The sequence below is a fragment of the Fukomys damarensis genome, unplaced genomic scaffold (assembly GCF_012274545.1).
Source record: "Fukomys damarensis isolate Sample0158 unplaced genomic scaffold, DMR_v1.0_HiC HiC_scaffold_13, whole genome shotgun sequence".
In the NCBI taxonomy this organism is placed as follows: domain Eukaryota; kingdom Metazoa; phylum Chordata; class Mammalia; order Rodentia; family Bathyergidae; genus Fukomys; species Fukomys damarensis.
Genome location: NW_022900925.1, coordinates 36720087 through 36741291, shown reverse-complemented (window position 1 = coordinate 36741291; position 21205 = coordinate 36720087). Strand labels below are relative to the sequence as shown.

The window sequence follows — 21205 nt, the reverse complement described above, 5'->3', positions numbered from 1 at the left end:
GCCAGGCTCTCTGCGGACACAGCGGACATCAGGGTCAGCGGCCACTTCCCGGCTGTGTCCCCAGCCTCCCCGTGGGGCAGCGCGGGGACAGCACCCACACAGCTCCTGGCTCCGCTCTCCTCACCTGTCTCCTGCCTACCACTGAGCTGCACCCTGGGACCCAGTTTTGAGCTTGGGCCCATTAACAAATATTGCTGATGAGCTGAATATATTTAAACTTTGATTTAATTTGAATTGACAAAGAACAGTACATATTTATGGGGTAGTATCTGTCTCCAGTGTAGGACGATTCAATGAGCTGACAGCTTATCTGTCCTGACGTTTGAATCTACCCTTTCAGAAGACTGAGCCACAGTGACGAGACTCGCTGCAGAAACCACCCTGTGCTCCACTCCTGCCCGCCAGCCGGGCACTGCCACTGTTCCCTGCTTTGAGTTCCCGGCCTCCGACCCCACGCCAGGGGAGCGTGGCCTCCCTTGGGCTCTGCTCCTCCTCCCTCGGCTCCGCCCGGCAGGGGACATACCTGCACCATCCTTGGCACCCACGGGCCGCAGCTTCGGGACCCCTCCTTGGAAGAGACCTCCCTTGGGCTGCAGGGCAGCAGCTCCCGAGCCATAGCCGCCGCCACCGCAGCTTCCTTTGGGCTCTGAAAGCACAGCGTGAGCATTTTCACTTCCCTGCTCCGAGATGGCGAGCAAGGCGATCCTGAGGAAAAAGCCTGCTCTCTGGGCTGCAATTTGCAAACAAACCGCTCTCGCTTTGCCTTTGCATGAAACAAAAGCCAGAGCAGTGATGGGAGAGAAAGAGCTGGAAGGGAACAAGAAGCCCTGGCTGGGGGTATCCCCTGCGAGTTCCAGACAGTAAGGGGCCAATGGCGCAGGGCCACCGGGGGAAGAACGACGAGCAGCAATTGTCAAGCCACCCTGCTCCCTGGGGCAGCGGCGGGATGTGCCCTAACAAGCACTAGGCAGCGAGGCCGGAGAAACTGCTCCGGAGCTCCAGACAGCAGCGGGGAGGACAGCAGTGGCCGGACTTACTCTCCAGCACCGGTGCACTCCGGTCACTGACGTTGGTCACCTTCTTCAGCTTGGCCCCTCTGCAGATGTCCTGCAAGAGTGCATTGCGACCTCGCTGCTCATCTCTGCTCAGCTTGGGCTGCTCTGTGTTTGCCTGCAGGAGAGGCGAGGAGACAGACGTCACGTGAAGGCTTGGCCCTGCCTGGCTTCCCTAAAGCACTGGCGCAAGCTGCTCAGATGCGCCTGCACCACCAGCTTCTCCGCCTCTCCCTCCTCTTCTGCCTCCTGTGACGGGCACAGACCTCCATCCTGGCCCTGGCTTCTGAGGACAGCCTGCACTGCTATGGGTCTGTGCAGGGTGCTATCAGGCTGGGCACTGAACACGGTACTTGCATCACCTCATCTAAATCCTGACGTCGTGCTGCGAGAAGGACCCTCCTCCGCGTCCCCATCCGCAGAGCATGGATCAGCTGAGCAGCTGCTTCCTCAGGCCGTGCAACCAGGAAGCACAGCGCAGCCCCCAAACCAGCTGGGACTCGAGCTTGCTACCTTACCCCAGCCAGCACAGGTGGCTGTTACAGCCACGGAACAGGAAAGCAGGCAGGGAAAAAAGGTTCAGGAACGTCATTGTCACCATCGCATGACTGACATGCCGTTCCGACTGCCAGGAATTCCCAGCCTTCTCTGCGCCCGGCTGGCCCTTCAGTGTGTGCCCCTTTTTCTCTGACACACCGCCGTCCCGCAGCTCTGTCCCCACCTCATCTGACTGTCCTGCAGCAAGGTTTGTGTACCATACAGGGCCCCAAACCCTCCAATGTTTCTGTTTCATTCCCGGGTGTCTGCACAAGTGTGACAGGACATTTCTACGTGAGCGCTGTACGGGGACTTGAACAGGAAGGCTCCATATTGCACAGGTTTATAATCTCAGCACTCGAGGAGGCTGAGGCGGGAGGATCACACATAGGAACCCTAGCCTGAGTGACTTAGCGAGACCTTGTCATTCATTCATTCACTCAACAACGAATTCATAAATGAATGAATCTGTGAACCAATGAATGGAGAAAAGACTGGGGATGTAATTCAGTGCAAAGGCCCTAGGTTCAATCCCCAGTACCAAAATAAAAAGACAGATAAACAGTACATATTTTAGAAGGAAAAAAGGATACACATGGAAAACTGCCAAAAGGATATACCCATACACTGAAATACACTGAAAGTTAATATTTAATAATTCTTTATTTTATTTTATTTGTTTTATTTTTTTGCTGGTACTGGAGATTGAACTCTGGTCCTTGAGCTTGTAAGGCAGGTGGAGGAGCCACTGAGCTAAATCCCCAGCCCAATAATTCTGTATTTGTATTTTCTGATTTGCCTATAATAAACATATAAAACATATACAGTGTTAACAGGTTAATTATACTGTTTTCTGTTTTTATTAGAACTTCCTAAATTTCTACAAACATTTTTAGTACAGTAACAGTTCTTTTCTTTTTGTACTGGGGATTGAACTCGGATCCTTGTGCTTGTGAGGCAGGTGGCGGAACCAATGAGCTAAATTCCCGCTGTACAGTAAAAATTTTTAAAATACTGCTCTTAGTGGGGTGTGGTGGCGCACCACTGTAATCCCAGCGCTCAGGAGGCTGAGGCAGGAGGATTACGTTCAAGGCCAGCCTGAACTACATAGCAAGACCCTGTCTCAAAGACATATACATGTGTGCACAGCTACTTTTCAAGACTAAAAACCAACGAAAGCTACTGCTAAACGTTCAGGGATCCACCAAGTCCGTCCTGGTATATGAACCTCTAGAGCAGCAGCTCAGAAATCACTAGATGCCTACAGCAGAGCCTCTCTCCGAAGAGCAGCTCCTCGGGGAAGAAGAGGACCACAGACTCAAAGCTGCCGTGAAGGGTGATGGGTGGCGGCTGCTTGCTGCTGATCCGCAATTTTAATTTTTTTTTCCCCAGTACCAGAGATCAAACTCCGGACTTTATGATTTCAAGGCAGGTTTGGTGCCACTGAGCTACATCCCCGGCCATTTCTAAATTTTTTTTTTCGTTTCTAAATTTTTGAACATATTATTTAGTAAAGAGAAAATTATTGAATACTATTAAGCATGTCAAAAATTGAACTTTATTCTCCTCCACAATACGTAGCTCACTTTGTAAACAGCACCATCATTTGATCAAATCCTCACATCAGAACCATTAAACCTTACTCTTTTCCCTCACTCTCTTGTCACCAAACTGTTTTTTTCTTGTTTGCTTTTGCAATATGGTTGAACCCAGGGCCCTTGCACTGAACTACATCCCCAGTCTTTCTTTGTTTTCTTTTTTGGTACCAAGGATCGAACTTGGGCCCTTGCGCTTGCGAGGCAGGCAACAGAAAAACTGAGCCAAATTCCGGGCCCATCCCTTCTTTTTAAATTTTTAATTCTAACACAAGGCCTTGAACTTGCTATGTTGACCAGGCTGGGCTTGAACTTTTGATCCTCCTGCCCAGATCCCCAGAGTGCTGGGGTTACAGGCATGCTCTACTGTGCCCGGTGTCCGACTGCAAGATTTTGCTTTTGAAATGTCTCATCTCTACTCTGCAGACCCTCGCTCTTGCACGGCCCACAGTCTTCATGTCCTGTCTCAAGGCCCTGCTCCCACCCCTGCCTGGAGAAACCTTTCTGCTACACAGCTGAGCCGTTGCTCCTGGGGAGTCTGGCAGCAGGAAGCCCAGCCTAGCCTGTGTCCGCCACTGTGCAGTGCCCATGAACCCTCAACTGCTCCCTCTGCCCCTTCTCCCGCAGGGCACAGAGGTCACATGGTCACAGGCTCTCCTCCTACTGCCTCGCACGCTGCATAAAACCTCTACAAGGGAGGTAGTGCGGGTCTGAAAGCACACAGCAGTCTGAACCCAGAAGCTGCAGGAAACCCTTGCCCGGCAGCCCGCCCATTCTCCAGGCCGGAGTCTTCCCGGTAAGCACCAGCTGGGACCCGGGCAGCAGCACACAAGCCTGGGGCCTTTCCCCTGGGGCTACTCTCACTTGGAGATTTCCCCCAGTGAGAAGGCACAGCCCCTTCCAATGTGACCCCAGGGATCACAACTCAGGTAGGGCACAGGTGGCCGCCTCTTGGGTTCAGAACCCACAGGGCTTCTCCTCTACCACCGAACCTTTCAGGCTTCTTACCAACACATTCCTTACCTGATGCCCCCCTACCCAGCGTGTGTGGGACTGAACCCCGCCCCTGGCCTTCCCACTTAACTACACCCCAGCCCTTTTTATTTTGAGACCAAGTCCAGTTGCTAAGTTTCGCAGGCTGACCTTGCAATGCTCCTGCCTCAGCCTCCCAGATGGCTGGGATTACAGGGATGCAACCCCATACCCTGCTCCCCAAGCCTCTCTTTTTTCTCTCTCTCTCTTTTTTTTTTTTTTTTTTGGTTCTGGGGATGGAACTCAGGACCTTGCACTTGCAAGGCAGGCCCAGCACCACTGAACTAAATCCCCAGCCCGTCTCTCCTTTACTTGCTAGGCCGTAAAATATGACAGCCTTGGCTTTAAAATGAGCTGAAGTAAAGAAGACGTGAAATGGCAGTGACATACACCTCCAGGAACCCCCAGCCCTTTCCTCAGGGGTCCCAGGGAAATGGCACACAGACCTCTGTAGAGAGAACAGCTCAGGGAGAAGCCTCTGTCCCCACTGCAAGGCTACCTGCCCAAATCTCCATGGGGAACAAGCGCGACCAGGCAAGGCCCCGGGACGGCGCGGACCACAAGACTGCAACCTTTTGAGTGGGGATTCTGCCTGCCTTGAAAGCCTAAGGTCAAGTTTGATCCCCAGTACCAAAAAAAAGACTGTAATGTAACCTGTCAACGTCATCGGTCACTGCTAGTGGGACTTCCTGTGACTGGCCTGCACGGCACTCAGGGAGACTGCAGGTGACAAGAACGAGGTGCCACACTGTCAAGGGGAAACCCAGGTGTCCAGGCACTCACGTGTGTGTGACCAGTGACCCCTGGGAACAGTGCGGTGAGCACAGGCACTCACTGCTACTGAGCAGACTCACAGGCGTTCTTGGTAATCACTGAACCTGGGCACGCTGTTATTTCATAAAATAATGTTAAATTCGTTTTTTAGCAGCTGTGGTAAAGGAAGCACACAAGTACACTAAGCCGTTTATTTGCTCACGGAAGTGTTCTAATGACAGCATCACCAGACCGGAGACGTGGCCGGTCCACAGCTACACGGGAGCTGCGTGCCATGTGTTTGCCTAAAGCCGCCTCTCCCCACTCAGCCAGGCCCAGTTAGGCCGAGGCTGGGCACCCACAGCCACAGCGTGAGCGGGCGCTGCCTGTTCCCCGGCTTCCGAGCCCGCATCACCAAGCTGTCCGCAGTGAACAGCAAAGTGGCCTACATTCGAGCTCTGATGCTCTGCAACCCCGGAGCTGCAGCGGTAGGAAAACCTGTGAGCTTTAGCCGAAGCAGGCAGCGGACCAACGGGCTGCTCCCCCAGGCCCACAGGCTGGGCGGGGGACCCACCTGATTAAAAGTGGGCGGCGGTGGGCCAGGCGGGGGCGGCGGGGGCGGCGGGATCGGCATCCTTGCCCTGCTCCCAGTCGGCACTGCTCTCTCTCCGTCTCCCCTTGCAGCTTTGGGTCACTCATATACCTGGAAATGAGACGGAATCTGTCAGACCAACAGCACCGTCAGTCACTGGGTGCCAGGAGGAGGGGACCGAGCGCTCGTGTGCTGGGTGCGCCGGGACACAGTCCAGGCCTCTCGCAAGGCGGCAGGCGCTGTGCCAGCGCTCTCCAGCCCAGCCCACCTCTTTTGCTTATGTACAAGCACAGAGACTGTCCTGGGACACGGCCTGCATCGCGACAGAGCCGCTCCCGGTGAGGACACACGATGGCGACAGACGCCGTGACGGGGTCCAACGTGCTGAGTCACATGACAGCCCCAGTCCCTGAACTCCGGGTCTGCCCAGTTGTCTCTCCCATCCCAAGAACCAACTGATCTTTGTACTCCCTTCCTGGCTTTTCCTCTCCAGAACGTCAGTCAGTGTACTATGAACTGGCGAGCAGAGGTGAGACCACAAGCTGTGCAGCACCTTCAGGCGGACTTCCTTCAGTCTCACCACATTGCCAAGGCTGGTCCCTCATGCCTGGGCTCTAGCGACTGTCCCGCCTCAGCCTCCCAAGTAGTTGAAACTGCAGATCTGTACCACTATACCCAGCTTACAGCCCTTTTCAGTGTCCAGATGGACCCCAGACTACCCATGTCCTCCTATGGGAGGCCGTTTTGGTGGCTTCCAAGCTGGGCAATGCTAAATACAACTGCTCTACACATTCGTGTGCGGGGTTCCTGTGGATACCAAGGACAGGGACTGGATGGCATGCTGAAATCATACCCAATTCTGCCTGGCTCTGCCATGCTCCTCCCAGCGTGCTGTATACCTCGCACCCAGAGCCAGAGGTCAGTTCCCATGGATCCACACGCTTGCCCACCTGGTGCTGTAGGCTCTCAATGTTGGGCACTTCAGTGGGTACATAATGGGATGTTGGTTTTTTTGAGGCAGAGTTTCAATCTGCAGTGCCGGCTTGCCTTAAGCTCATAACCCTGCCTCAGCCTCCAGGTTGGTATCCTTTTTTTTTTGTTTGTTTTGTTTTGAGTGGCTGGTACCAGGGATCGAACTCAGGACCTTGAGCTTGCCAGGCAAGTGCAGTGTCACTGAGCAACATCCCTGGCCCGGTGTCCTGTTTTAGTGTGTGGTTCCCTAGTACATACTGTAATACTGAACACATGTTCTGTGCTTTGCTTTGTTTTGCTTTGTTTTGTTTTGTTTGAGACAGGGTCTGGCTGTGTAGTCCAGGGTGGCCTTGAATTCACTATGTAGCCCAAGCTAGCCTCAAAATCACAGTGATCCTCCTGCCTCAGCCTCCTGAGTGCTGGGAGCTCTTGTGCTTCTTGTCCTCTGTAACCTTCTCTGGAGGTGTCTACTTAGGGCTGTTGGCCTTGTTTTCCTTCCTGGTGGTGAATGGAACCCAGGGCCTCACACAGGCTAAGCTGCTGCTCTATCTCTGAGCTATACGCTTAGCCCTACTAAACATTTTTTTTTTTTTTGGTACCAGGTATCGAACTTGGGTCCTTGCACTCATGAGGCAGGCGGCAGCACCAGTGAGCTAAATCCCCAGCCCTCTACTAAACATTTTTAACTGGGCTGTTCTGGTTTCCTTGTGTGTAACGTTAAGAGCTCTCTGTATATTTTGGATAACAGCATAGCATAAGATACGCCTTCTGAAAATATTTTCTCCTAGGCTTATCTGCTCATTCTCTTGATTTTCACAACCTCTTAAAATGTGAGACCCATTCTCAGTTTGTGAGCCTCACAAACGCAGCCTGTGGAGCACATGTGACGCACCGGTCAGAGTTCACTGGCACCTGGCATGGCTGCACCCACAGAACACGGCAGGACGCCAGCCAGACGTGACAGGGCACAAAGCACTCACGCACACGCTCCGCAGCGTCCCTTGACCGGTCTGTGCGGGAAAATCCAGAGGCCTAACTTACCCAAGACATGAAAGTAAGGAACAGTAAACAGTTATCTCCAAAAAAGCCTGGCCCCGAGGAAATTCCACTTGACCAAAGAAAAAGGAAGCCGAAATAATCAGATGGCCCTCACCTAAGGTGACCAACGTGCCCATGGATGTGGGAGGAGCTGCAGTGAACAAAGCGACTCACAGCTGAGATACAGGAGGACGCACAGGCAGCCCGCAGCACACACGGGAGGCCGAGCCACCGAGGTGAAGCCAGCAGGCAGTGGCGGTGCACACCTGTGAACCTGCCCTGAAGGAGGCTGGGGCTTGGGAACAGCAGTTCAAGCCCAGCCTGGGCAACTTGGCCACTCGGTGAGACCTTGTATCAAAATTAAAAAATACAAAATAAAATAAGAAAGCTGCAGCTGCACCTCCACGCGAAGGCCCTGGTTCTACCCCCACTACTACCACAAGGCTGCCAGGTGGAGGAAGGACCCACAACCAAGGGCAAGGCCTGGGTCTTCCGGCGCATTTCCTTGCAAGGCAACCAAAACTCTTAAATAAGGAGCTGCCTTACAGTTTGCTCCATGCCCTGGGAATGACGGGAGGGGACATAATCCAAATGTTCTGTAAACCAGGAACTACCACAGGACAGCAGAACTGGTGAGAAAGAACTGAAAATCATCACAGCCGCAAACCTCGCCAGTGCCTTGGGCCCCCTGGAGCTGTGTGCGCACAGACAGGAGACAGGCAGCACAGGGCGGGCAGACCTCATGGGAGGGGCGTCTTAACTCCAAAAGACCTAACACAATCAACATTAAAAACTGATCAAAATATAGCCAGGTATGGTGACACACACCTGTATCCCCAGCCCTGGAGGCGGAGGCAGGAGGATCCCAGCCTACAAAACTTAGGGAAACTCTGTCTCAAAATTAAAGCGGGTGGGGGAGACTGGGGATGTAGCTCCATGCAAGGCCCTGAGTAGTTCAATCCCCAGTACACTTCAAAGAAAAAAAAGGACAAATCCAGGCCTTTCTTTAGAAAGCACCATCAATTATAAGAATCCAATAGTTGTGAGGTTAAACCTGAAATAACTACAACGTTCTCTACAGAAAAACTTCTTTTCTGATCTATTAATTAGAACCAAAGCCTCATCAATGGCTCTCAGGCCCTTGATTTTCAGGAACGCTTTGGGTTCGGCTGCATAGTGCTTCTCATCCCCTCGGTGAGCCCCGCCCGAGAGCCCTCCACAGTCAGGAATCAGAGGCCATGAGTACGATGAAAGCGCTACTTAAATCACCCCAAGGTCAGATATATCACAGAATTCAGAGCTATGTCTCCACAGCTCTTGGGCAATAGAACTTTAAAAAGTGTTTGCTTCTATTCTTCAAAACCCACCTTTCTACTTAATTTCCAGATGTTTCAGGGCAAATATTCCTACATTTGAAGAACAGGAGGCTTTAGTTCCGACACCAACTACTGTCTTTGCATTTGATAAATGAAGGATCCAATTTAGTTGCTCCTTTAAAAGTTATCTAAGAGGCATCCCAGTTACCAGTACAATTGGGGGCCTTATTCAAATGGCATTCTGCTGCTATAAAACTGCAGGTTTTTGTTTTTTTTTTGAGACAGGGTCTCACTATGTAGTTGAGACTGACCTGGAACTCACTATGTAGCCCAGGCCAGTCTCAAACTCACAGCGATCCTCCTGCCTCAGCCTCCCAAGCGCTGGGATTACAGGCTTGTGCCACCAGACGGGCTGTTCCGTGTATTTTAATCTCAGCCAGAAAGGACTGCAATTATTGATCAGGGCTTCAATAACTCAGTCAGAGATGGGTGTGATACCACATTACTACAATCCCAGCTTCTGGGAGGCTAAAGCAGGAAAGATGCAAGGTTGAGGCTACCCTCGGCAATTTAGATAGACTGTCTCAAAATAAAAAAGTTAAAAGGATGGGGATTTAGCTCAGTGGCACGGCCCCTGCCTTGCAAGTGCAAGGTCCTGCCTAAAACTGATCCCTGGTATGGACAAAATAAATAAATAATGAATTAAAAAGTTAAAAGGGCTGGGGCTGCAGCTCAGTGGTACAGCACTTGCCTAACATACAAGGTCCTGGGTTCGATCCCTTTGTACCACCAAAAACAAAACAAAATGAAGTGGGTGACAAAACTTTAAGCATGGACATTAAAAAACATTATGATGATGAATCAGCCATTCAAAATGTTTCTATACAACTGACTCTAGAAACATTTACATTGAACAAGTTCAAAATGACCACGTCTGCTGGACGTGGTGGCTCACGCCGGTAATCCCAGCACTTGGAGGATGAGGCAGGAGGATCAAGAGTTCAAGACCAGCCTGGGTTACAAGTGAGCTCAGGGCCAGTGTGAATCCTATAGTGAGACTCTGTCTAGGAAAAAAAAAAAGAAAGGCCAAGCCTACTTTGTATACTTTCTCAACCGGGTTTCAGTTATTAATAGCAAGAAATCAAAGGTAAACTGAACGGACAGCTGATGTTAAACCAGAGTCTAAATTCAAGAACTTTACCCCAGTCTGAGAAGTACTTAACTTTAGACTCTTAATAACCTGATGGTGGCCCATTGGTACCAGGTTATGATTATTTTTAATGAAAATCAAACTCTGGGGCAACATTTCCTCTGTCTATTTTACTCAATAAGCACTTTTTATTATTTATTTATTCATTCAGTTTTTGAGACAGGGTCTCACTATGTAGATCAGGCCAGCCTCAAGGATCTGCCTGCCTCAGCCTGCCCAGGGCGTCACCACAGCAGGCTACAACAAGCTCTTAAGCACACAGTAGGTGCTCCACAGTCACTCACTGAAGAAAACCAGCAGATACGTAGAGCGGCAATGTCAGGGCGGGGTGTGGCTCCGTGGTGGAGGTGCGTCTAAAAGACCCTGAGTGAAGAGAAAGCAGGGCAGGATCAACAGCCAGCAAAGAGCGAATGCAGGATGGAGGCCTCGGTGGGAAGAGGAAGGAGGGCGCGAGCGGCTGTGTTCCCAGCAGAATTCAAACTCGGTTCATTCACCATCGCCCACTTCGCCGTCCACGTTCTCCTCACGCATCCCCCGCGTGGTAAGCACTGCTGTGGGACAACGGCTCCCACAGGGATAGCTTCTGTCCCCAGAGAAGTGTGGCAACAGGCAGACTCTCCATGGATCACCAAACGTGGCTGGCATCCAGCAGGTGAAGAAGGCCACTGTGACCCACGCCCCAGAGGAAGCCGGTAACCCTGCTCGGGGCTGAGTGGGCCAAGACTACCGTGCTGCAGCTTCTGTCCGGGCGGAAGGGACAAGGGTGCCCCAACTCCAGAAGAAGCGGGGGAAAGGTGCAGAACTACAAAGGCAGAGCCCAGGGCTGGCACGGGCAGAGTGTCGTTTTAGGTGGGTCTGGGACACCAGAGCCAGCAGCCCAAAGGGACACCAGTGCTGTGGGGCTGGACGGGGATGGCAAGGAGCCAGTGAGCAGGCGGGGAGGAGACACCCACCCTTCACCGTGCACCAGGGCGGGAGCACAAAAGACGCCCACAAGCCAACAGGTTCACCACAGCCAGCCAGAAGCTCCTCAAGTCACTCCTTGGGCACTAACCGGAGGCCTCCCGGGGCTAAAGTCCCCTGAAGGGACTGTCCCTCCACTGCGGTCACCTTGGCTCCTGGTCACCAAGAAGCAGCAGCTCCTTGCCACAGGGAGAATCCAGCTCCCAGGCAGAGAACCTAACCTGGGGAAGGCCTGGAGCTGCCAGAGAGCATGCCACATCATGCCACACAAGGGATCAGCCGACAACACGGGCCCACGGGGCTCCATACCCAATCACAAACATGCCTCCCCTGTGCCCGGCATGGTGGTCGTGCCCATAACCCCAGCTACTTGGGAGGCTGAGGCAGGAGGATTTCAAATTAAAGCCCAACACTGGGAAACTTAGTGAAACCCAGTCTCAAAAAAAAAAGAGCTGAAGATGCAGTTCAGTGCCAAGAGCACCCGGGTTCAACCTCCAGTACAAGAAAAAATGCTGCCCTGTGTTCTAGGACACATCAGTGGGTTTCACTGACCCTTTCTGGTTGCTCTAGAATTCAAGGAAAGTATGTAAAAGGCTTCTGTGGTCCAAAGAGTTCTCAGTGGCAAAAGGGCCGCCTCCCCCTGCAGCCCAAGCAGGCGTGCTTCTGCTGAAATGGACCCCACCACACAGAGATGGAATTCATTACAATTCCAAGGTTATTTGACGAAGGAAATTTTTTCCAGCTACAGGCATTTTTTTCACCATGGAAATTCAACTATGCAGCAAATCTGAAAGAACCAGCAAATAATTTTTAAAAATCACATACCAGGGCCGGGGATTTAGCTCAGTGGTTCCGGTGCCTGCTTCTCAAGTGCAAGGACCCGAGTTCAATCCCTGGTACCAAAAATTTTTTAAAAATCACATGCCCACCATAAACAGAAAATCCTAGACTTTTGTGGGGGTGGGGGTGAGACAGGGTCTCACTATGTAGTTGAGACTGACCTGGAACTTTCTATGTTTGGTTTTTTGTACCTAGGATCGAACTCAGGTCCTTGCACTTGAAAGGCAGGTGCTGGAACCACTGAGCTAAATCCCCAGCCCTGGAACTTACTATGTAGCCCAGGCTGGTCTCGAACTCACAGTGATCTTCCTGCCTCAGCCTCCTGAGTGCTAGGATTATAGGGGTGCATCACCACGCCCAGCTTCAAAGACAGTTTCCTTTAGTAAAAACATAAGGATTCATCCCAATAATAGTTCTTCCTCCAAGATGACTTTTTCCTTCTAGCCACATTTTTTTTCTTTTTCTTTTTTGGCAGTCCCGAGGACTGAACCCAGGGTCTCAAACATGCTAGGCAAGCACTCTACACTGACCTACATCCTTAACCCTTTTGTTTTTTTTTTTGAAACAGGGCCAGCTATGCAGTCCAGGCTGGCCTTGAACTCACTGCATAGCGCAGGATGGCCTCAAACTTGCAGCAATCCTCCTGCCTCAGCCTCCTGAATGCTGAGATGACAGATGTGCACCACCACGCCCACCCAGAGCTTTGTAATTTTATTTTAAGGTCTTGCTAAGTTGCCCAGACTGGCCTCAAACTTCTGATCCTTGCCTCATCCCTCCCAGTGGCTGGGATGAGAAGGGTGTACTTCTTTTTTTTTTTTTTGTAATGGGGATCAAATTCCAGTCCTTGCAATTGTGAGGCAGGTGGAAGAACCACTGAGCTAAATCCCAAGCCCTGAAGGGTATACTTCTGACCCCAACAGATCCTTTTTTTTTTGGAACCAGGGATCGAACTGAAGCCCTTGTACTTGCAAGGCAGGCAGCAGCACCACTGAACTAAATCCCTGGCTCAAGCCTTTTTTTCTTTTTTCTTTTTGGTTTTTTGAGACAGGGTCTCACTTTGTAGTTGAGACTGACCTGGAACTCACTATGTAGACCAAGCTGATCTTGAACTCACAGCAATCCTCTTGCCTCAGCCTCCCAAGTGCGGGGATTACAGGCGCGCGCCACCACGCCCGGCGACAGACCATTTTTTAAAAAGCCCTCAAAATGCACACTCAAAGAGTACTTATTCACATCCTACTCCGTGTGGTGAGTATCAGACTCCACACGTTCCCAGATACAGGGCAATACAGGGCCAAGTCCTCCCATCTAAAATGATGAGAAATCAATGAGGATTCTACTCTCATGTCAATTAAATAACCACAGCTATTAAGAATGGCTTCATAAAAGGGTTACTAAAGATAACTAATGTGGGAGCTGTTATAAATTAAGTACCTGAAAAGCATACAAAAGTGATCAGATAACCTCACCAAACACCTCCAGCTCCCACCCAACCTCTCCTCAAGGCCGGAAAAGAAAACCTTGTTATCCTGAAAGCACGGACAGGGACATGAAATACTGCAGCAAGTAGCAGCAGACAGGGACATTTCGGAGGCGCAGCGAAAATCTCAATGAGCGACAGTTAATAAGACAGCACTTTTCCTTCTTCCATGGTGCTGGGAACTGGAAACCAGGGCCTGGTGCATGCAAAGCACCACCCCACCACCCCGAGCAACACCCCAGCCCAAGACAGCCCCACCTTTCATCAAGCAGTTTGTGTGACTGTTCACCAAAATTGTTTCAACACAAGTTGTAAAAATGTAAGCCAGGCACAGTAGGCACACCTGTAATCTCAATACTTGGGAGGCTGAGGCAGGAAGATCACAAGTTCAAGTTCCAACTAGGCAATTTAGTAAGACTGTTTCCCCCATGACCCCCCCGCCCAAAATGTGCAAGGGCTACGGCTGCAGCTCAGTGAGGAGGCTGTGGGTTCAACCCCCAGCACAACATATATGTAAGTACACACACACACACACACACACACACACACACACACACACACACACACACACACACACACACTGGGACGCAGTTGGCAGTGTAGCACAGTGGTAGACTGTGTGCTTAACATGCACAAAGCAGCCTTGGGTTCAATTCCTGGTACCCCAAAATTTAATAAGCGCTATTTCCATAAAGCCCTCATCTTAGGATGCCACTCTGCCTGTGTCAGCCACACAGCACCTCAGGCTCCATTCAAACCGTCACCAGCCCCTGGATGTCCACATTCTGAGAACCAGGCTACTGGCCTGGCCTTCCGCAACATCACTAAAACTGTTCCACACCTGGCTCTGAGCAACGCACCGCAGCCAAGGAGCCGCTGCACACACACCCTGGACACTCCACAGGCTGGCAATAAAGGGTCTGCACTGTTTCCTTTCCCTAGGCCTAGCGATCCAAATTCAGAAAGAAGAGAACATGCCCTTCCGACTGTCAGATCAGCACCCGACTTTCAATCACTGGGTGTGGACATCTCCACGGAGACGCTCCCAAGCCAAGGCAGAGGATGGGTACATGTTTTCACAGCCTGCATCAATTTTCCATTTTACCAGAAACATGAACAGATTCCTGGATTCAGACAGTGAAATGATACAGAGTAGCTCCATATTCATAATTAACACTTCCTCCCCACCCACACATCACAGGACCCAGGAGGCTTCGAGATTTGGCTAGAAAAATGGAGTCACACAAGGCCACCGTTATTACCGTCAGCTGGATTTACTCCTAGGGAGAAGAGGAGTTAACCAGATGAAAGACACTAATTTAGAAATCCAGACTAAAGCCAAGTAGACCAAACAGTCTACTGGGCTGGCCCAAGGAATTTGCATGGAGGTAGAGAATGGCACTGATGGTTTGGCTTCCAAAGTGGCCTAAAAAGAGGCACGGTAGGGCGCTTACTTAAAACACACACTCACACTCTTACACTCTTTTGGTAACACCTCTACTCCCTTCCAGACTCCTCTGGAGCTAGGGAACGGGTGCAGGCCCCAGAACTACATTTCCCAGAATCCTCTGCCTTTGGGCTGTGGCTTACATTCCACCAAGAGTTAGGACAGGGAGAAAGGCAGAGGCCACTTCCAGTAGCAAGGAGCTGATCGATGGCTGCAGGAACAAGCAGGACTGGTGTGTGCAGCAGCATCCCATGTCCTCTTGCAAATGTCCTGCTCTGATGCTTACGGCAGCCAAGATCATTAATGGCAAGAGTTTCCTGAAAACCTTGCAACACAACTTTCCCTGACAAGCTCTCCTGGCCTCCCAATGATTCTGTGCTCGTCTAATATCCTCTGAGATAACAAGAAAGGCCTGTATTTGGGCCCGGGATTTAGCCCAGTGGTTCTGCCTCCTGCCTTGCAAGTGGAAGGTCCCAAGTTTGATCCCAGGTACCCCCCCAAAAAAAAGGCCCGTTTTTTTTTCCAATTTTTCCAAGAGGCCCAGGGATGTAGGTCCGTGGTGCTGCTGGCTTGCCTCTCAAGCACAGGGTCACAACTTCAATCCCCCATACAAAAAAAAAAAAAAAAAGCAAAAAATCAAAACAACAACAAAAATTTTTCCAAGAATGGGTTTATTTCAAAATTGTAAAGACACATATATCATTTTTATTACATGTATATAATAAGGAATTTTAAGTTTAAACTAAGAAGTGTCACATTTTTAAAGTTAAAAACAGGTATCTTAAAGACGTAGATAGGCCTGTATTTCAGACAGCCCTAACATAAAAATATACAGTTGGGCCCAGTGGTGCACATCTGTAACCCTGGCTCACCCTAGCCTGGGTACACAGCTGGGGGAGGGTAGGCAGGCCGGATGTGTTGTGGGTGGGGAACACTATTAACACAAGTCTTCATCTTCTTTGGAGCAAACTCAACATGAAATGCTAAGAATGGAAAATCAAGAAACAACAGGAGCTATAATCCCAGCACTCAGGAGGCTGAGGCAGGAGGATCGCTGTGAGTTCGAGACCAGCCTGGACTACACAGTGAGTTCCAGGTCAGTTTCAACTACATAGTGAGACCTGTCTCAAAAAACCAAAAAAAAAAAAAAAGAAAGAAACAGCAGGAGTATGCTGCACAGAAATAACGGAGATAACACACATCAGAAAGAACGTGTATCACAACTGACTGAACGAGGGCCACGGATGTAGCTTGGTGGCACAGCGCCTGCCTGATAAGTGCGAGGTCCTGAGTTTGTTCCCTGGTACCAAAAACAAAACAAAACATACAAAAGTGAACACATGTGAGCCTGGGATTTCGCTCAGTGGTTCCGCTCCTGCCTTGCACATGCAAAGACCTGAGTTTAATCCCCAGTACTAAAAAAAAAGAAAAGAAAAAGAAAAACCACCAGATGACCAAAATTTCAAAAAATACGGTCAATGCTGGATCTGCTACGAAACCAGGTAAAAAGAGTAGTTCTGGCAGGGATTTAACTCAGTGGCACTGTGCCTGCCTCAGAAGTGCAAGATCCTGAGTTCAATTCCTGGTACCACAAAGGCGGGGGTTCAGAGAGTAGAAATTTTATTTATTTATTTTTATTTTTGAGTCTTTGAGACGGGGTCTTCGCTGTGTAGTTCAGACTGGCCTTGACTCACTACATATCCCAGGCTGACCCAGAACTCACAGCAATCCTCCTGCCTCAGCCTCCTGAGTGCTACGATGACAGGAGTGCGCCACGACGGCCAGTGACAACAGAAAATTTCAACAAACCAATACCTCCTCTGCTAGATAGATCCTGTGTGTTACGGGCACCATGATCACTAACCTGAGTGCTAACAGAGGTCGGACACCTGAAAAGTTCCAGGCCACTAAGGAAATCACAAGCAAGCCAGGCATGGAGCTCACACCTACAGTCCCAGCCACTTGGGAGGCAACAATACAAGAGGATCACCTGCGTCCAGGCGTTTGTGCCTAGCCTGGGCAATCTAGCAAGACTGTTTTTGTTTTTGTCTTTTTGGTACCAGGCATTGAACTCCTGACCCTGCCCTTGTGAGGCAGGCAGGGAAACCACTGAGCTAAATCCCCAGCTTGCAAGACTGTTACCTAAGGTAAGCACAAAACCAGAAAAGGATGAATCTTACAATAAAATCATTATGTTACCCTTTCTTAGATCTTGCTTTTAATTTAATGCTACCAACTGCTAAAAACAATCAACATTTGTTGTCAAAATATCTTTGAAGTTCTAAGGACAGACTAAAACAGGTTGCTACAAAGCATGTTAATAATAACAGGATGGCTCCTCTCGCTCTTAGGCCAGCCTCCAGCTCTGCAAGACTGCACCCCAGAGTCAGAGTGGAGCGGCACAGAGCAGTCAGGGACAAGGACACTCCCAGGACCACAGTCCAGAGGAAAAGTGGCTTCCTCAGATGCCAACCAGACATCACCCGGAGGGAGCGTCATGCTTCATTTCAAAGACAGTGTATGAAGTCCCACTCAACAGGAGAAGCAAGGAGCAAAGAGGGGACTTCCCTGCTGGAAAAGTCTCTCCTCTTATTATAGACAAGACAGCTGAGTTAGGTAGAAATATTCCAGGCAGACAGAGCAAGGCTCTCCAAGGAGTCAGTGCGGAGGATGGGAAAACACCACAACTGCGGCTTGAGGCCTCAAAATAAAGACAGAAGACTAGGCCCACCTGCCTCGCCAGGGACAAGTAATAAGCTGAAGATGAGACTATAACTGGTATCACCTGGTACAATAAAGTCTAGGTCAACAGTCACCCAGCGGGTGACCAGGACCTCCCGATCCATCTCCTGAAAAGGTCTTGTTCTTTCATATACATTTGATCCCCCTTGGATCAATATCACCTAAGCGGCTATACCTGTAACCTCACTGGTCAATCAGTTTTGACCCATGTTGTACCCACCTCGTGTTTTGCTCTACATCAAGAAGTGGGCTTGCTGGGAACCCACTTTCGGGTCCCCTCCTATCTCTCAGGAGCGCTCCCCCCAGTAAATGTTTCCTACTCTTAGCCTCCATTGTCCCTTAATTCTTTGATTCTGGGAAACCCAACTCTGCGTACCTGAAACCCAGCAGGTTGGGAGTTACAGTTATTTCCCTGTATCAGTCTCGCCCTAACCCCATGAGCTGTCAGAAACACAGGTGCTCCCCAGAGAAACGCTAGAAGGACATGGACACTGTCAGTCCTCCACCACTAGTAATAGGCGTGAAAGCGGGACAGGATGATCCAATTACTACCGAAGAAAGGTCTTATGTCCTACGTCAAGAGCACCATCTGGGCCTCAAGTGCTGGGGCTTCCAAACACAACTCAATGTGCCTGCAGACTGAAATGCTTTTGTACAGCCAGAGCTGACGGCCCAGATAAAAACGCTTTCATATATGCAGTTTGAATATATGCATATGTAATCTAGTTACTGATTCCCCTGCATGTCCCCCAAGACATCAGCACAGTGCCGGGCACAGGGGCTCATGCCTGTAATACTAGCCTCCAGAGGCTGAGGCAGGAAGATTGCCAAGAGTTTGAGGCCAGCCTGGACTACACAAAGAGACCCTGTCTCAAAACAGTAAAGACCGACACATCGTGTTAGGACATGTGGCCCAGCTAACACGTGTGCCGGCATCCCGTATTTACCAGCTCACAAGAACATCTGTGCTCTCTCCTGGCCCCAAGACGACAGCAAAAGAGAGTGAAAATTCCCCAGAAGTAAACAGGTTTTCTGTTTCCTGAATAACAAACTTTGTAAAGTAACAATCCCATCACCCCCATAATCTAAAATATCTTCCCAAATAATCTTAAACTCCAAACCAAATTTTAAATTACTTAAGGTTTGAGCTGGGCATGGTGGTGCATATCTGTAATCCTTGCACTTGGGAGGCTGAGGCAGGAGAAGTGCCTCCAGTTCCAGGCCAGCCTGAGCTACATAGTGAGACCAGACCCTGTCTCCAGGGGAGGTGGAAATTAATAAATAAAACAAAATAAAATAAATAATTTAAGGTTGAAGACCCAACTGGTGTCTGTCCACCTAAAATCCCAGGCAAAGGACAGAAAATGCAAGCCCAGCCCAGGCAGTTTCCCGACTTGGCAAGATCCTGTCTCAAAAGATAAACAAGACTGCTAGCATCACAAAGCTATACCGATCATTCCCCCACCCCGGTGCATGGTATCAAGTACTATTCACGCGGGCTGGAGGCGGAGGCCCAGGGCAGAGCACTCTCCTGGCAAGGTCGTGCTAGGTTTCATTCCTAGCACCACCAGGAAGGAAAGGAAAGGAAAGAGAGACAAGCTTTCAAGCTTAACCTGCGAGGCTCCTGCCGCTGGGGGAGGGGGGTGTTGGGCGTGAAGGCACGGGAAGGGCCGGAAATACTGTTTTTTCTCTTTCTGGACTTGCAAAGCTAGGCAGAGACAAAGATTCTGCATTTAATCACCAGATGAATAAGAAACAGACTGGAATTCAGGAAAAAGGGTCGCGGCCTGTAAGCTAGCGCAGCACCGGCGAGGAGGAGCCCCCTGCCCGCCTCCCGCAGAGCACCCCACTCCGGGCCACAGCCGGGAGCCAGCCCGACGCCCGCCAGCCTGGAGTTGTGTGAAGAGCAGCGGCAACAAGAGCCACTTTGAGAAGGAGACCGACAGTCCCCCTCCAGGAGAAAGGAGTCACTCGGCAGAGGGCTGCGCGCTGCCAGAATGTTAGTCACAGCTTCGCGGTCCCGTCAGCGCCTCACCTCGGCAACCGTTCTTCGCCTTGGCAGAGGCCCTTCGCTGCCCCAGGAAACTCACTCAGCTCGGCCTCTGTGGCCCCCAACTGCAGCGGCTGAGAAGCCTTTCAAGTTGACGGCGGCAAGTAGTGACACGGACAAGATGTCCACCAGAGACTAAGAGGGAAGGGGGAAAACTGATTCGCCGTTCATTTTCCACTCGGGACCAAAATAAGCCGGACAACACGAAAACAGTAGCAGGAGAAGAAAAATGGAAAACCACTGTGTTAAAGAAACAGGCTATGCCAACAGCCTGCCTGGGAGCTCTGAGACTCCAGTGTTACCAAACCCCTTAAAGACGAGCCAAGGAGGGGCCGGGGGATTTAGCTCAGTGGTCCCACCACCTCGCTCGCAAGCACAAGGAGCAGAGTTCACTCCCCTGTACTAAAAAAAAAAGGAGCCAAGGGGGAGCCAGGCATGGTAAGGAGGCACATGTCTCTCTAATCCCAGCACTCAGGAAGCTGAGGCAGGAGGATCACCACAAGTTTGAGTTCCAGGCCAGCCTGAGCTACATAGTGAGACCCTGTCTCAGAAAAGGGGAAAAAAAACAGCCAACGTGGGCTGGGGTTGGAGTACTTGCCAAGCAAGACCAGGGGTTCCAATCCCTGAAACAAGGGGAAAAAAACCAGGAAAAAAAAGCAGCACAGTGTATGTTGAAATATCAGCATATCACTGCACAGGCTTTTACCCCAAATAAGCATATATACACTGCAACTCTTCCTGGACTTGCTATGAAGACTTTGGTTTGCTGAAAGGACCTGAACAAACAGCGTGCAAGTTTCAGAATCACTCTAGACCAATGCAGAGTGGGCACGAGTGTACTAGAAAGCCATTGTGAGAGCCCAAGTCGAGAAGAGCACTTGGTGCCTTTCTCTGGCCTCCTTCGAAGCCACTGGAAAAATCTAAAACTCCGTTCCCACCCTCACCTGGATTTCACCTTTGTGCCAACACCATGGACTGATCAGCACCGTGGGTAAACACCTGCACAGGAACCCTTGCTTCGGCAAGTCCACAATGGCACTCAGAAATGCCAAGACTTTCAGGAACGCTGCTTCTAGGCAACGACGGACCTAGGGACAAGTGTTGAGGGTATCGGCGCCCAGTGAAAAAGTTAAGAGTCAGGATTTGACTTCTGACAAAGAATTAACAATAAAGCAGCTAAAATCACCTGAAGCACACTGGTCCCCATTAAATAATAACAAGGCCACAGGCCAAGACTAGACTGACAAATAAGGCTCAACTGTAAAAAAGTATTCTGTGCATTCTCAGAGTTCACAGAGAAAGTCCTAATCCGTCAAGATTAAAAAACTAAGGTGGGCTGGGCATGGTGGCACATGCCTGTAATCCCAGCACTCGGGAGGCTGAAGCAGGAAGATCGCTGTGAGTTCGAGACCAGCCTGGACTACATAGTGAGTTCCAGATCAGTCTCAACTACCCTGTCAAAAAAACAAGCAAAAAACTAAGGTGAGGGCCTGGGATTTAGCTCAGTGGTTTCACTGCCTGCCTTGCAAGTTGGAGGTCCTGAATTCCATCCCCCGTACAAAAAAAAAAAAAAAAAAAAAAAAAAA

At 50.3% G+C, this 21205-nt stretch overlaps 1 protein-coding gene across 1 annotated transcript in view; it reads right to left on the bottom strand.

Moving 5' to 3' along the window:
* The window catches only part of Wipf2 (WAS/WASL interacting protein family member 2), a 33877-nt gene that overhangs the window by 11209 nt on the left and 1463 nt on the right, over nt 1-21205 (bottom strand). The window contains exons 2-4 of the mRNA XM_033763124.1: nt 5544-5672; nt 1038-1170; nt 381-646 (exon numbers count right to left, since the gene is read on the bottom strand). Of these exons, the coding sequence (XP_033619015.1) occupies nt 381-646; nt 1038-1170; nt 5544-5603 (459 nt within the window). The 5' untranslated portion in view covers nt 5604-5672. The remainder of the gene's footprint in view (nt 1-380; nt 647-1037; nt 1171-5543; nt 5673-21205) is intronic.